Here is an 18,056-nt window from a genome sequence, read left to right as displayed (position 1 = left end):
TGAGCATGTGGAGAGAGAGGGGGAGGGGAATGGGGACAGGCGGAGCAGGAGCAAGAGGAGAGAGCAAGAGCAAGAGAAGAAGAGCAGAACAGTGGCTTTTATTACTCGTTTTCTTTATTGAAAAGCCATGGTTCAAATGAATTATTTAACTTTTTCAAGACTACAATTTATATATTCAAAGATCTAGGATTTACATTTAGATTATAAGTTTTTCAATCCCTTTCCACCATTGCCATATAAATTCTTAGAGGGTAAAAGATATGAAAGTCTAGAGTATGCCAAGATATTCAGTAATATTATTATAACTTATTAACAATATAATACCTTTCACCTTTTGTCAACTTACTCCAGAAATAATTTACATAACCTAGCTATGCTTTTTTCTTTAGCATAAACTGAAACAAAAGCAGAAAAATTAGCTGAGATTCATAGCAAATACCTATGCTTGGGAGGTAGAGGCAGAAGGATCTCCATAAGTTCAAGGGTAGCCTGATCAACATAGCAAATTCCATGCTAGCCTGGATGACATAAAAAGACCCATTTTTACTTCTCCCCAACCAAAAGCAGAAATATTAAAGTTTCAACTCTCATCTTTCCCAAACAAAATATTTCTCAATTAATACTTGCCATCAAGATCAGGTGTTTTAAGAGCCTCAAACTCCAGTTCACTTTTCTTTTTTCTTGGTGGTGGTGCAGGTCGAGATGGAGGTGGGGGTCTAGGAGGCGGGAAATTAACTGGTGGAGGTGGGCGCGCAGGAACAGGCTTCTTTGTACTGGCTACTATATCAGGTTCTGGAGTAAGGTGCCTTGGGGGTTTGGCAGGAGCCACTTCTTCCACAGCAGCAAAATCTTTATTAGATAAAGCATCCGAGGATGCAAGATCTAGAACATCACCTTCTTTGACTTCCACTGCTTGCTTGTTCAGTATTTCAATTTCTAGTTCAGAAGCATCGAGCTGCTCAGCTGAACATACTTCAGATAAATTATCAGTTTCATCTACTGTCTTCTCACAGGTGCCATCAGAAGGAAAACATTTTTGTGTTTCTAGTTCAGTTTCTTCAGTGACATTCTGAATGTCTGCCTTTTTGGAATCTTCTTGTAGTTCATGTTCTATGGCTAATAGTCCAGGTATGTTACTAAACTCCGTCCCAGCCATTGAAGGACCAGCAGTAGCCTGATCAGAAAGTCCTTTTCCTTTGGAATCCAAAGAGTCATCTTCCAACTGTAGTACTTTCTGACTTTCCTCAATAATACTTTCAATTATCTAATGAAAGGTTAAAAAGTAGTTTTAAAAATAATGAAGCTATTTACAATAATAAAATAATAGCTAATTCAGTATGTGTCAGGCAATGTCTGTAACATTTCATTGATTTTAATCTATTTTAATCTATATGAAGTTTAACTTCTAATTTCATTTTACATATGAAGGAACATGGGCAAAATGATTTGTCCAAAGTTTTAGAGTGAGTCAGTAATAAAAGGAGTATAAGCCCTGACATTTGCATCTAGAAGCTATACTCTTAAACACTATAATAGACAATCTATGTTAATATAGTCACAAAACTTCAGTCAACCTTGTAAGGTGGTCATATATCTTCTCATGAAGACTCCAAATGTCAAGAGTTCATTTACATAGCTCTGCCACACTAGCTGCAACAACTCCCTGCTGCCTCTAGTTAACAAAATCCACCTAGGATAAGAATTCAATTTGTTTCAGTCTGAACTCAAAGAGTATAGGAGACAAGCCAGCAGATGCAAGGCAATGATGTTCTTAAACAACTATAAGTAAGGTTTTATTCCTCAAACTGAGGATAGATCTATGAAAAGAGAGCAAACATCAGCCCACATTGTTCCTACTTCATTTCTCATATCTAAGAGAAAAATATACACAGGTGATCTACATCCTCAAGTAATATTTAGAAGAAAATATACCCTCTACCCATTCTTTTAAAAATTTATTAATTTTTATTTTATGTACATTTGTCTTTTGCCTTCATGTATGTCTGTGTGAGGATGCTGGATTCCCCAGAACAAGAGTTACAGACCGCTGTGAGCTGCCATGTGCGAGCGGGCAATTGAACCCAGTGCTCTTAACCTCTGAGCCATCTCTCCAGCACGCCTCTTCTACTTATTACTGTCATTACTAATGCATTAAATCTGCTGATCTACTCATCCTTCTACTGTGCCAAGTATGGATAATTTACCCTTTTTTAATTCCCCAGCTCAACTAAACTAACAGAGTAGTCCCAGACCTATCCTGGTAGAACTAGTAATTACTGCTGTTCAGTAAGATTCACCTTGATATCCCAGAATATTACAAGTAATAGTTTTTCTCTGTCTTAAAAGTTTTAGTGGTAGAAACTGCCTCCTTTTTATCACATATAATATTAACTACGGCTCAAAATGTTTATCACATTAGGTGCTTAATCAGCATTGATGACTTCAATGATAATAAAAGTCAGATAACAACATGTGTGAAAATGAATAAAATGCGACATTGTAGAAGAGGGGTGGAGAGCATCTAAGAGCAAGAGGCAGTAAATGACTACAAGGAAACTGACTTCAGGATACAGCGGGGCAACTGAAGTATGAAGTCACAGTGCTTGTGACACCATGCATAAGACCAAATCCTTGCATGAAGAGAGGTTCATCCACCCACCCCCAGAGAAGCTACTGGCAATTGACAACTGTTTGGAGGAGGAGGGTCAGTTTTCTCCAAGAGTGTAGCCCCTGGTAAGCTGATCATGGTCCAGTGGACGACCACATATCCGAGAATATATGGGCAACAAAAATCAGATTTAAGAGGATTTTTAAAAATAAAAGACAAAGTTTGATAGGGAAAAAAAGGTAGATTTGGGAGGAGTTAGGGGGATTGAATATTTTAAAAACACATGCAATTCTCAAAAAACAAGTAATTTTTGTAAAGACTGTCTAAAATATGAAGACATCAACTCAGCTGAGTACAATATAATTTTTAAAAAGGCTGGTAGCTACCTAGTACTTACTAGGCCCTGGGTTTGATCTTTAGTACCAGGGGAAAGGGGAGGTAGGTTTGTATGTAAATGGAGAATAAATTTTAAAAAGTAACCCAGCAGTTTTATAAGCTCAAGGGAAGTTAGGCACAGGAGAGAAAGATAACAGAATAAAGTTTGAAAGTTCTAGAGAACAAAAAAGAAAAGAAAGCCTACAGTGTGTCATATCCCTTATACATAATCACAAATGTCTCAGTAGATAGCTGGATTATCTCTGTTACAGATGAAAGATTCTGAAGTCAAATCATTACGAAATTTGCCCAAATGCCCCACAGTTAGTAAAAAGAAAGCCAAAACTTAAAATTCCATGTAATACTTTGGATAGGAAAAAATACTTAGTTCTCAGCAAAGGATGATATGAAATAGAAGTAATAAGATTAAAAACAGGTTTGCATATAAGAGGAAGATAATGGAAAAAGGGTCAGGGAAGAGTTTCAGGCTTCTTAGCTTCCTATGTCTACGCACAGAAGAAAACAAGGGGATGCTGTGTGGTCACAATAAGAGCAAGGTTATTATAAAGGTTTGACATGATCACTGTATGTAAGAGAAAGTTCAGTACAGTGAGAATAATGGGTCAAAATGAGGTTGAAAATGGTGTCTTCCCTAATCTGTTCTAGTCTCATGCTTCTCTAATTTTACCATTCACTGTAGCATGAATAATATGATACACAGATTAAACAGGTTGTCTCTGCATAGTCATTTTACTCACACCAGACCATCAGCTCCATTAGATACATTTCTCATCTTGTTGATGACAGATTCCTACCATACCTATTTGTGGTGCCAAATGCTGTCATGTTCTATGGATTTGGGAACAAGGAAAGGGGGAAAGGAGAAAACAGAATTAAAAGCAACAAAGGTAATGATACCAGTGTAGCATAAACATCAAAAGCTCACTGCTTTCTAGGTGGTTATAAAATGAAACCTATGTACATTCTTATGACACGGGCATTCTCATTATAGACTTTTCAAACATTCTTCAAATTCCCCATCTCAAAGCAGTTGGTAATGTCCTTCCTCTTTTATCTCTGTCCACCAACATCTTATTTATTCATCAACAAGATTGAATCATGAAAAAAAATCAAAGAAACTGTTCATATATAGAATTGTAAGTTTTTTCCTATTCTTGAAAACAGTTCCCTTTCTATTCTACATGATAATACATAAGAATACCTCTTCTCCCTCAAGTTCTCCATTAACAGCAATTGCCCCCCCCCAATCGATACCATATATTTGGTGGTATTTGGAGACATTTTTGATTGTCATGATTAAAGGATGATGAGAACACTATTGGTGTCTAGGGAGGTGAAGAATTCTAAAATGTATAGGATAGTGGCTACTTCCATTCACAACAAATGTCAAGAGTGCTATGGATGGAAGAACTCCAAGGTAGAGAATGAGCTGTTTTGCTGGACTCTAGAAACTTACTGACTAGAACAATGCCCATGGACCAGAAAATACTCAAAACTTTTATAAGAAAATTAATACAAATAACTTTTCCTTTGGATGTTACACTGCTACTGCAAACTACTACAAATAGCCCATTTTACAATGCTATTGTTTTTTTTTCTTTATAAAAAAAATGTATGTATGTATGTATGTATGTATGTATGTACAGACCAAATGCTGTCCCCCCTTCCTGGTCCCCCTTCACAGAATCAGCATGGCTGTCCTCTGAGAAATGACTGAGACAGATGCAGATACTTACACCCAACCATTAGACTGAGGTCAGGGATCTCTATGGAAGAGTTAGGGGAAAAGAATTGAAGGAGCTGAATGGGACAGCAACCCCACAGGAAGACCAACAGTATCAACTAACCCAGATGCCTGGGAGCTCCCAGAGACTAAGCCATCAACCAGAGCATACATAGGATAGTCTATGGCTCCTGCACCATATATAGCAGAAGACTCCCTTGTCTAGCCTCAGTGGGAGAGGATATGCTTAATCCTGTAGAGACTTGATGCTCCAGGAAAGGGGGATGGAGGAAGAAGCACCCTCTCAGAGATGAAAGGGAAGGGGTGGGTGTGAAGAACTCTGGAAAGGGGGGACTAAGAGGGGGACAACATTTGGGATATAAATAAATAAAATAATTAATTTTAAAGAAAGATATGAAAAAACAATAAAATAGAACAAAATTATTTACTTATTTATTTGCATTCCAATGCTGAGCCCCTCCCAGTCTCTTCTTCACAGAGTCCCTCTTCCCTATCCCTCTTTTCTTCACCTCTGAGAGGGTGCCCTCTTGGGTATTCCCCTACTGCTTATTATGTGTATATGTGTGCACTACATGTGGAGACCAGCTAAGGATAATCTGTGTCGTCCTCCATCACTCTAACTTATTCATTTAAGACAGGGTTTGTTCCTGAGCCTGAAGTTTGCCTCCTGGCTTACAGGCCACAAAACTCGATTGGAATCAAACTGTGTCCATCCTTGCACTCCTAAACATAAGTATACACAGTCATAGCTAGCTTTTTTATATAGGTTCTGAGTATATGAACTCAGGTCCTCATGCTTAAACAGTAAGTGGTTTTGCCTACTAAGTCATCTCCCAAACCCCCAAATCTACATCTCTCTTTTGTGAACGAACTTCTGGAACTTCACAGAACTGATTATTAAAAGGATACTATAGACACTATCAGCATAAGGTCTTCCTTGTACCTCTGACTCCTAAAGATATCATAATTTGTTAACATAGCCTTTCAGTATCTGTATTTTGTTGTTATTTTGAGATGAGCCTAAATAACTATCCCAAGCTGTCCTGGAGCTTGCTATGTAGATCAGGCTGACATCAAACTCATAGAGATCAGGCTGCCTCTTACTCCAAAGTACTGAGATTAAAGGTATGTAGCGCCACATCTGGTCAGCTTCTGTAAATTCAAGATTAGGAAAGCCTAAAACCTGTAATTACAAACATATTTTGCTGTTGGTGTTACTGTTTTGATTTTTTTTTTTTTTTGGAGACAGAATCTCCCTTTGTAGGCCTGGCTGATCTGGAACTCACTAGAAAGATTACAGAAATCCTTCCACTTGCTAAGAGTAAAGGCTTGTGCCATACAGCTTAGCAGCCATATTTAAAAAAAAAAAAAAGAACTGTTTCAAGGATGAATTTCCAAGTAGATGATGATATGACTTCTAAAAGGGCCAGTGTCCCTTGTTCCATAAAACTCATAGATGCCAAAACATTTCCTAAAACAATTAGTATATGTAGAATAGTATGCTCAAACAATACAGAAACCATTCTATTTTAAATATATCACATAAACTTGATGTCCTCTACAAACTAAAGATCTTGTTATATCTTTCCAACCTTTTTAGATACATCTTGTCTCAATTCTTGTACAGGGAACTCATTTCCAGCTTTGTTTGCTGTATTCTCTGTTTCCTGTTGAAAGGAAGAGAAGATCAAATGATGACATCCTTTATTTAAAAGTTTGCTCAAAAAGGGTTGAAAGGGGGAAAATACAGCATTAATAAAGCAAAGAAGATATGAGAATGTGCCTCAAAAGCTAAAATAGCAAAGTAATAATACTAATCACAGAAAAGAAATACAAGAGTAGCACAGATGGTATACTACTGTGATTTGCAAAATAAATAAATAAATGAATAAATATCAGCAAATTTATAATTTTTCACATTTAAATGTTAAACAATGAGCCTAGCTTTTAGCAAAGGCTTATTTTTATTTAATATATATTAGTGTTCTGCCTACATGTGTATGTATGCATATGTATATTCATAAAATATAAGCTGCTCAGTCTGTATAATGTTACTTGTGTATATATTTTCATGGCTAACTATTTGGTATTGGATAACCAACTGGTACTCTTCTCTGGAGAAGAATATTTGTCCCATTTTCAGCATTTATTAGTTTACTACAGTTCTTTATAGAGGGCAGAGCCTTGCAGAAAAGGAAGTATTTTTTAAAAGAAAGTATTTATCTAGCTGTTTTTAAATTTTGTGTATAACTGTTTTGCCTGCATGTACATATATGCCCTGTGTGAATGCATGATTCCCTAGAACTGAAGTACTAATGGCTATAAGCTCTCATATGCATGCTGGAAATCAAACTTGGGTTCACTGTGAGAATAAGCACTCTTAACCACTGAGTTATCTTTACAGTTCTAGGTTAGTACTCACAAATGAGTGGATATTAGCCAAAAAAAAAATACAGAATATCCAGAATACAGTCCACAGAACTCAAAGCAGTTAACAAGCCGAAGGGCCCTAGTAAGGATGTCTCAATTCCTCTTGGGAGGTAGAAGAAAGCAATCACAGGATGGGAGAGGGAGAGAGAGACCTAGGTGGGAAGGCAGACAAGCATGGGAAGAGGAGAACATGATCAGGTATTGATTGGGTGGGGGAAAAGGACTGAAGCACTGAGGGCCAGCAAAAAGAATAGAAACAGGCAACCTCGGGAGGTAGGAGGTGGGGGTACCCTCCAGAATGTACCAGAGACTTAGGAGGTGAGAGACTCGGACTGAAAGGAAGGGTCTTTAGATGAAATGCTCTACAGTGGAGAGAGGGAACTTAAAGAGCCCACTTCCAGTAGAAAGACAGGGCATCAAATGAGGGATGAGGTTGCCATCCCACAGTCAAACTCTGACCCAGAATTGTTCCTGTCTGAAAGAAATTCAGTGACAAAACTGGAAAAGAGCCTAAGGAAAGGGAGGTCCAGTGACAGGCCCAAAGTGGGATCCAGCTCAAGGGGAAGCCCCAAGGCCTGACACTATTACTGAGGCTATAGAGCACTCACAAAAAAGGACCTATCATGACTTTCCCCTAAGAGACCCAACAAGCAACTGAGCCAGATGCAGATATTTGCACCCAACCAATGGACAGAAGCTACTGACCCCTGTGGTTGAATTAGGTAAAAACTGGAAGAAGCTGAGGAGGAGGGTGACACTGTAGGAGGACCAGCATTCTCAATTAACCTGGACCCCCCAATGGGGCAGCATACACTAGCTGATATGTGGCCCCCAACACATATATAGCAGAGGATTGCTGGGTCTGGGTTTAGTCAGAGAAGATGCACCTAACCCTCAAGAGACTGGAAGCCCCAGGGAGTGGGGAGGTCTGGTGGGATGGAGTGGGGTTAGGGGTGGGGTGGGACTGGGGATGGGGAGACATTCTCATGGAGATGAGGGTGGGTGGGGGTGAGGAGGTATGGGATATGAAATAGTCAGAGGGTGGACCAGGAGGGGGATAAAATCTGAATTGTAAAAAAAAGATTAAATGAAATTTTAAAAAAGAAGATCTAATCAAAACTTAGTAAACAGAACTTGAATGAAGATGGAGAATATTTGAAAGATCATCTTTAATAGCTACCACATAAAAAAGTACTGTCAATCCTACAAATTTTAGGTATTTTAATACAATTATCTTCCAAATATTTATTATCTAGAAAATCAAAAGCATTTTATAACATAATTTAATGGAAAATTTTCCCATTTATGCAAAGTAAAAATATACATGAAAACTTCCTAGGCCACAGTTTGATTTGTTTTCATTAAATATTTATAAAGATTCTAGGTTAATATCCTTACACTGACAAAAACTGCTAGGTAGTAATTAGATTTCTATTTTATATGGCTTAACAATACTTTCTTGGACTTTTAACTTAAAAGGTAGCAAGCTGATCTGTGAAAAGTTAAAAGGGGTCATATGGTACCAGCCAAAAGACCTAATCTCCAGAAAAGGGAGTTAATCAAATTCTTCTTAGTAAAACCTAAGTATATATTATAGTTTTCACTAGAAGAAAATGACAGTAATTAACTATATATAGATAGATTATTCTGATAACATATCAGGCTGGGAGAATAAGACAATGGAAGTAAAGTATGTGACATGATATCACCCAGTTAATATATTTGAGACAGTTTTCAGTATCTTCTTCTTATGGGGTGGTGGTGTGTCGGGCTGTAGAAGGGCATCCTGGGTTTACATGGGCCTGGAACCCCGAGACTGCATGTGTTTGGCCACATCCCCAGAACCCAAGTCCCTGACAGGCAGTCTCATCTCCATTTAACCTATACTGTCAGTCATGTAAGACACAGGTAGAGGGCGTGACTAACAGGCCTCTGCCTTGAGAGATGTACATATTAATAAGGGGGGGCTAGATAATTAAATTATCCCCTCCCTAGTCCCTAGTCCCTCCTCTTTCCCACTCCCCATATAAGAGAGCTCCTCCTGGCATTTGGTGGGGGCGTACATCCACATTCAGATCCAACTTTCATAGCATGGCTAGTAAAGCTACTCCTTGGAAACTCACTCCACATGTCTTCTGGAACCTTGGACTTTCTCGTGTAAGTGGGAAACCTCCGCCACGGGAGAAGCCTCCCGGATGCCTCAGCCACTGCTCTGGGACTCTGACACTGCTGCTGTGCTTGGCCAGGCCCGAGCCACCCCCACCCCACGAGTTTTTTTTTTCCCTTCAGCAGTGTTCATTACTGAAACATAAGACTTGCTAAGTCCCAGCTTTCCCAATACCATGCCATCCCTCTAACCCCTATGTATCACAGGATCAGAAACATGCTTTCATAAAAGGCATAATTCATGATTCACTTTTAAGTCATCCATGCAGATATTATGCTCTACTTGTGCTGGCTAATAAGTTGCTTATACTTTCCCCATGGCCTTTAATTATATGATTGAACATTTTATTTTTAATGTGCTACTCCTAGTTCATCCATAAAATCTGTTCTATTTCCCCTTCCCAGGAATACCCATGTGTTCTCCACCCAGTACCTTTCTCTATACCTAATCTCTTTATGGCTACAGATTGCAGCTTAGTTATCATTTATGTAATAGCTAATATCCACATATAATTGGATATATACCATATTTATCTTTCCGGGTCTGGGTTACCTCACTCAGGATGATTGGACAGTGACGGGAGGTAATGGGGAAAAGAGATGTGGTTGAGGGAGGGAATACAGGGAGAGACAGCTAGAATTGAGGTTTATTTGGTGTTATGGAAACCTAGTGCAGCGGAGACTTCCTAAAAACATATGAAGGGAATCCTAATGAAGTTTCCAAATAATGAAGGATACAGAGTCCCAACTAACCATCTTTTGTCAGCAAACAAAGCTTCCAGTAGCAGGACTGAATTATATCTGATTGACTTGTTGGCCATCGAAATCCCCAAGCAACCCAGGCTGTTGCCACGACAATAGGTTGTGCTCCATAAACTGACAGCAAGGCTCCATTGCTGAAGACAGTATACACACAACTCACTGAGCATGGAGAGGTCAAGCTGGTACCTACATAGAACCTTTACTCCTACCTTCTAGTGTCTTTGTACAGGAAGGTACTTTGCAGGTTACCAAAAGTGGAACATAAAAGGCAACCCAGCCACAAAACCTTTGTTCTACAATGCTGCACTGCTGGCAAATTATGTTAGAAAAATAGTGGCACAAAGCTTGTGAGAACAACCAACCAATATTTCATTTGACTTAAGGCCCACTCTATGAGATGGAACCTATATTCAATACTTCTTGGGTGATCAAGAAGCAGAAGCCTAGCTTAAAACCAAATAATACTAGCTTAAAATGTAGTGATGAAATGACTCCTAATGACATTCCGCTATACTCATAGGTCAGTGTCTTATTCAGCCATCATCAGAGAACCTTCCTCTTGCAGCAGATGGGAACAAATTCAGAGATCCACAGTCATATATTAATGTGGCGGAAAGGCCTTAGGACCCACATCTCTAAATGGAATTTCTCCATCAAATCCCTCCACTCAAGGCTCAGGAAATCCCATAAAAGAGAAAGGAGAAAGAGTGTAAGAGCCAGGATATGGAGGACACCAGGAGAACAAGACCCTTTAAATCAACTGTGCACAGCTCATATGAACTTAGAGAGATGGAAGCAGCAAGCACTGAGCATGCATGAGTCAGTACCATGTTCTTTGTGTATAGATTACAGCTTTCAGTTTAGTGTTTTTAATGGGACTCCTGAGTGGGTGAATGAGTATGTCTCTGATTCTTTTGCCTTTTCTTGGGCTCTTTTTCTTCTGTTGGTTTGCCTTATCAACGTCCATGTGACAGTCCTGGTGTTATTTTATTCTGTTATGCTTTGTTGTTATTACATAGAAGTCTATATCTTCTAATGAGAGATAGAAAGGAACAGATGGGGTAAACTGTAATCAGAGTAAATTGTATGGGTAAGAATCTAGTTTCAAAAGAAGAATGCAAAAAAGTTTGTAAAAACTCTTTTTCACAATTAATTTCTACAAAACTGCCTGATCCATACTCACAGAAATATTTGTTATTTCTGTTTTATCTATGAAAGAACATTAAGCTAGGTGCCAGGTATGGTATCTCACACCTGTTACCTCAGTACTTCAGAGGCCAAAGCAGGGGTTTGTTGGCAGTACAAGGCCAGCCTGGCTACACAGTTAAGCTCTTGGATGGAAACAGAACATCAAACTACAAATAGTAAATATATTAAAAGAAATCTAGAAAAGACATCATAAAGTTGAAGGTAAGCAGGAAAGGGTACATGTGAGGTTTTGGTAGGAAAGAGAGAAATACTATAATTATAATCCCAAAAATAAACTCATTAATTCTATCAACTCACTTTTTATTACTTAAGAGGGGGATATTTAATAGAGATTAAAGTTACAAAAATTTCATTCACTTTCTGCTGAGAAAATAAAGAAGAAACAATTCTTAATGGCTCTACATCCACCCATCCATTCCTTTCAATGTTATTTCCATTGTCTCTTTGTCAGGGGCAGAATAATCTAAAATTCAAGGTTATCTTGGGCTACAAAGTGAGACATTTTTAACAAACAAACAAACAAACAAACATAAAACCTGACAGAAACACTGGCCAGAACAAGTGACAAACAAAGTGACTCCTATGTCCTGCTTTAAAATGTTAATGGCTAGAATTCTTAGCTTGCTATCTAAAACTCATCACAACCTACTCTATTTTTTTCGGCATTCTACCACTGAAGCTTCTACAGATGTCACACTAGTTAAGTATTTTGAACACTTCCAGCAAATGTCATACCTTTACATATTAGTTCATACTGTTGTTACTAACACAATATCTTGCCAATGGTTCTCTATCCATGCAATGTCTCAATTTTCTAACCTTAGCACAACTTCTATCTTCTTTTTAAAATGATTTTTATTTCCGAAGTTAACAGTGCTCCCATGGCTGCTATACTGTGTTCTCTTTCTTCCAACCTTGCAATACTCAGCATTTAGTCTGTTCTACAAAAATCAAAACCGTTTATCCCTTTTCATAGGAATCTATAATGTGAGACTGTAAAATTAGCACAAACCAGGACCTCTATTTGTACCATTTAAGATATTCGAAGATGAGAAGCTGGAGAGAAGTCAGTAGTGAAAGCACTCTGTGCTTTCCCACAGGAGCAGAGTTCAGTTATCTGCGCCTATATTTGGGTGGCTCACAGCTGTCTGTAATGCTAACTCCATGGGATCCAATGCTCTCTTCTATCCTCTGTGTGGTATATACACACAGAGACACAAAGACATATAAAAATAAATCTTTAAAAAGGATACCTGTAGATATGTTGCATAGATATATATATATATATATATATCATATTCATTAGCCTCACTACATGCACATCATGCACTACTAAGCAATAAAAATGAACATAATGCTGATAAATACAACAAGTCTGATATCTCAATACTAATTTCATAGGGGCATATACTATATGATTTTATTTATAGACTATCTTCAAAATGATAAAATTACAGAGATGGAAAACAAATTTGAAAATGATGTGGATTGTTGGTAGCATGTTAAAAATAAAGTGGTAGCACAAGGCAGATGTTGATGACACAGTTCTACATCTTGGTTGTGGTGGTTACACAGGCATACACACAAAATATATGGACAGAAGATTATACGTTCACACTGTACCAATGTCAAATTCCTGGTTTTGATACTGTTCTATGATTAAGATATAACCACTGGAGAAAATGGGTAAAGGATATACATAGCCTCTTCATACTAATTTGTGGTTTCCTATGACTTCATACTTATTTTTACATAAAAAAGTAAAAGAGGAATAATATCCAATCTCATATTTATTTACTAAATATGTACATATGCTATCTATTTTTAGCAACATTTAGTTACTGGAATAAAGTAGATTCTCCAAACCAATGTTATAATCTATAAATATCTTATAGCCATGTGGGTTGAAAGCCTACAACCATAAAAAGCATAGGAGGTAGGAGATGAGGAATAAGAAGAAAGGCTATTTCCACCATGTATCTTCTGCTCTAAGGACATTGAAACAAACAAACAAATTATATATATAATAATATATATGTGTGTATATACATATATATTATATATATACATACATATATATACATATATATATAACTATTAAACATGTTTACAAAAATATTAAGTACAAGATATTTTTATAAAATACAAGAATTATGATAGACCCTTTCTAAGCATCTAGTCTAAGAAAAAGAACTGTCAAGTCTTTTGTACATTACTATTATTTTCCTTTATAATCTCTCATTCTGAGAAATGATAGCTTAAATTATGTTTATCAATACTTTGCTTTTTTCCCAGTTTGACCACATTTGTTTCTTTTCATTCTTCTTGCTTGTTTGTTTGTTTGATGTCTCAAGTAGACCAAGATGGCATTAAACTCACTATGCAACCAAACATGAGTTTGAATTTTTGATTTTCCTGTCTCCACATCTCTAGTGCTGTGCATATAGGCATGAACCATCATGTCCAATTTTTATAGGGTACTAAAGGAATTGAACCAAGGGACTTAGGCAAATCTCATGATTATATTTGTAAATAATATATTCTTTTTTGTATGCTTTTGAACTTAACATAATGGAATCACAGTATATATACTTTTCTGTGCCTTATACCTCTAATCAACACTCTGGTGTTTAAAAGTCACTTGGGTTTTGTGTGTAATTAATTAATTTTTACTTCTTCAAAATGTTCTATATAAATATATCACACACACATATATATGAAATATACAGTATGCTCAAGATTATATATACAAAAGCATATAATACAAATATATATACATATATGTAAATAAATTTTCTTGATTATATTCTTGTACTTAAAAATAGGTAAATCTTAGGAAACAGGATGTAGTTAAGTGATGAAGCAGTTACCTAGCACGTGCTAGGCTCCACATTTGATACCCAGTATCACAAAAAAAAACAAAACAAAAATGTCTCCCAATGACATAATGTCACAATAGAAAATATCTTCACTTAGTTATAAAGTTATGACTAATTTTTTTGTATACTAATAGAGCCAAAACATGTGGATAAGAAGTATATGAATGTTTTGGTTATTTTTTTTTAAAAACACGAGGGTCTGAACCTAAAGCTTTGTATATACTAGACAAGTACTCTATCATTAAGTTATATACTTAGTCCTTTATAGTGTCCTTTTAATTTTAAGATTATAAATCAAATAAAAATTAATGAAATTCTAAAAATTATGTATATATTCTTCCTTAAAGCACAATATTCACTTAGATATTTATGGAATATCTAATTAATTGGTAAATCAAAAGAGTATACTCACAGTGTTACTGAAGAAAAAGTAAGCTTTTTAGAAAGGTAATAAGAAGGTGACAAATACCTAAATCTTTGAGAAAACACAACTCACCTTAAATGATAAAAGTCCAACTTTTTCTGGAGACCTGTTCAGAAACAAAAGAATGTATTGAATAGAAGAAATAAGAAAGACTTCTACATATTAATAAAGACGAGCTTACATTTTAAAAATAGGAATATATGTTGCTACTGGAAAGTCTTGTTTTTGTACAATAAAATCTGGAAAACAGAAAAAAGCAGGGAAGAAAGCTAAAGCAATTATTTATTAGCACACACACACACACTATATGGAGCTTTGTCCGTAAAAACCTGTGCAACTCCATGATAAACTTTCTCAAAATGATTTTTCCAAATGTGAAATTGTGGGTTAAAATTCTAAAAACTTCAAGTTTGGGGGATGCTTTCAGGTTGTGATCCAGAACACCACACAATTTATGTTCTCACTGATTTAAGAATGCCTGTTTACCTTTGCCAAAAATGAGTACCATCTTTGCCAATTTGATAAGCAAATATACATATTATTTTTGTCTTACATTGCACCACTCTGATTCTAACACAGTTGAAAATTTTCATATGTGTTAGACATATTGATTTTGAAGAGAAAATCACTTTTGTTTTGACCTCAGTTTTTCTACTGAAGCAAAACTCTACTCTTACCTAGGGCAAAATTAAATTCTACTGGTCTAAAAAAAAATAAAACACATAATGATAAAATGACTCTTTTTTCCCACCCCCAAGAGACTCCCTTTTTCCTCTGAGAGGTTTTTGGTCCTCCTGGGTATCTCCCTACCCTGTCACATCATGTCTCTGCCAAAGTAGGCTCACCCTCTCCCAATGAGAGACAAGGCAGCTCTGTTGGGGAACAGATATCACAGTCAAGCTTTACAGAGAGCCTCTACTCCAGTTGTTGGGGGTCTGACTCTTAATGACATTCTGCTATTCTCATAGATTGGGGCCTTCTTCAGCCATTATCAGAGAATCTTCCTGATATGATCAAATACAGAGACTCACAAATATTATACACAGAGTAAGAGAAGTTGGAACACTGAGTCCTAAATAGGATGTCTCTATCAAGTTCCTCCCCTCAGGCCTTAGGAAACACCATAAATGAGAAAGGAAAGAGTGTAAGAGACAAGGCCTTGTAAATTAACATGAGCAAAGCTCATATGAACTCAGAGAGACTAAAGCAGCATGCACAGGGCCTACACAGGTTTGCATGAGGTCCTCTACACTTACATTATGGCTTCCAGTTTTGTTTTTTGAGTGTGCAAGAATCAGTCTCTGATTCTTATTGCTTCTTATGGGCTCTTTTCTTTCTGTTGGCTTGTCCTTTCCAACTTTGATGTGATAGCTTTTGTTTTATCTTATATTTTATTTTGTTGTATTTTAATTTTGTCCCTTAGAAGCCTGTTCTTTTCTAATGAGAGACAGAAAGGGAATAGATCTGAACGGGAGGAGAAGTGGGGAGGAACTGGGAGGAGTAAAGGGAGGGGAAACTATAATCAGGTATGTAAGAAAAGAATCTATTTGAATAAATGAAAAATAAGGAGTTACTACTTTAGATAGAGTAATTTCAAAATAAATTCTCAATCCCGACCTTTTTGTTTTCTCCAAGTAAGAACAGTTTAATATTTGCTTCAATGCACAATCAAACAAATATATTTATGGCCACTAATTATTTTACCTCAAGGCTACATGGTAACAGTAAATAATTAACATGCCATTCCTGTATTTTGAACAATAAAATGTAATGATCACAGATAATACAGCATTGTGTTGAAAGGCAGCTTCAAAGCCAAACCCATTTAATTACACAGTATCTTGGTGCAGACAAAAAAAAAAAAACAGATTAAAAAAGACTAGGTGACTTTTCTTCTAAGTCATATTTAAAGGCAGAGCCAAACTACCATATCCTTTACCTTTATATGCCAAATTTGGGTGATATTATTATAGAAATTTTCAACATCTAGTTAAAATTTAGTGGGAAACTAAATTACTTTCAAAGAACACTAAATCCCTTCACTGAACAAACACTTAGAGAATACCACTAAGTGCCAAGACTAGAGATAAGAAGATGCACTAGACAATTGTACTTACTAAGGTTGTTTAAAATAACACAAAGTTATCTGTCATCAACAGTACCCATTTAACTAACAGTGTCTGATCAATATAAATTTATGTTAACAAAGGACAATTTCCAGAAATGAAAACAGATTTTGTTTTCTTAAGAAAAGGACTTGTTACATAGTCCAAAGTGAAGATTTTGCTGCTTCAGTCTCCTGATTTGTAGGATTATATGCATGGCAAGTTGACAGTTATTTGGTTCCCTAGTCAAATCTACACTGCTGTATATAATATCCTGCATATAGAAAGCTAGTTAGAACTCAGGGTATTCGCCCCCATGAATAACTAGGACCCGCCGGTCGGGTCAAGTGGCACCCAGACGTGGGGCTCGAGGCACGGACCCCTCCGGACGGACCCTCATTGAGAGGATGTGCGCACGACATCAAGATTGAGCAAGACAGAGATCGTCACCCGCGACCTGTCGTCCATGGAACCAGGTTGATGCTGTCATCAAGAAGACAGTTGAAGTTCATTACCATCAGCTGAAAATTGAAGAGGAGCCAGAAGTGACTCCACAGGAGACTGACACAGCTGCCAGCTCCCCTGCCTCCCCCTACGGTCGACCCCTAGACTTCCACACCCTCCAGAAGGGTTCCTGGTATGCCTGGCTTTGCCCTCATTTCTCTCGCTAGAGAGCTTGGCCTCTTGATCACCACAACAAAAATTGGCTTTTTCCTAAACCAAGGCCACCCTTGATATGGCCTCTAACATTGGGGAGCCTTCCTTTATGACAATATTACACCCCAAACTGACAAATGGTTGGTAACTTGAACATTTACAAGAGACTAGGATGGCTGTGAGTTAGCCCAATGACGGGATTATTGTAGGTCCACTTCCCAGGGGCCCACCCAATGCAGCCGAAAAGGAGTGCGTGGTGCTGGGAGTGGGTGCAGCCTACATGACCTAAGACAGGGCTCTCACCCTCCTTTCACCCACATCAGAGTCCCTTGACGTTGCCCATCGTCGACAGCCTAAAGCCTCCGACCATCGATGTGACTCGTCTCACATCAGTGTTTTGGGGTTGTGAACTTGTCTAAGACCCCCCATAATTAGACATCCAAATTCAAAATTCACATAGTTGGGATTGATCATAAGACGCCTTCTCTAACTAAACAGGGAAGGGGGAGATGCCAGAAGCCAGGACCCTCGCCCTTACCCTCACCCCCTACCTTTCCCCACCTGCACAATGTCCTCTGAAGCTTGGCAACTGCAAGATCCTGCTTAGCAACTGCAGATAGACTCAAAGCAGAGTACCATATCTTAAGAACAGCAGGGAGACCATAACTCAAGCAGT

The 18,056-nt window shown here is 37.5% G+C and overlaps 1 protein-coding gene across 4 annotated transcripts in view; it reads right to left on the bottom strand.

Annotated features, from left to right (window-relative positions):
- The window catches only part of Wdr44 (WD repeat domain 44), an 89,000-nt gene that overhangs the window by 37,940 nt on the left and 33,004 nt on the right, over positions 1 to 18,056 (bottom strand). For 3 of the 4 annotated variants that reach the window (XM_028773155.1, XM_028773154.1, XM_028773157.1), the window contains 3 exons: positions 14,691 to 14,724; positions 6,341 to 6,415; positions 628 to 1,264 (listed from right to left, as the gene is read on the bottom strand). In XM_028773155.1, coding sequence (XP_028628988.1) covers positions 628 to 1,264; positions 6,341 to 6,415; positions 14,691 to 14,724 — 746 coding nt within the window. The remainder of the gene's footprint in view (positions 1 to 627; positions 1,265 to 6,340; positions 6,416 to 14,690; positions 14,725 to 18,056) is intronic. The other variant, XM_028773156.1, reaches the window with a different exon arrangement.

Source organism: Grammomys surdaster, unplaced genomic scaffold, assembly GCF_004785775.1.
Source record: "Grammomys surdaster isolate TR1022 unplaced genomic scaffold, NIH_TR_1.0 222, whole genome shotgun sequence".
Lineage (NCBI taxonomy): Eukaryota > Metazoa > Chordata > Mammalia > Rodentia > Muridae > Grammomys > Grammomys surdaster.
Note: the sequence above shows the minus strand (reverse complement) of the source record. Positions and strands in the feature narration are given on the sequence as shown.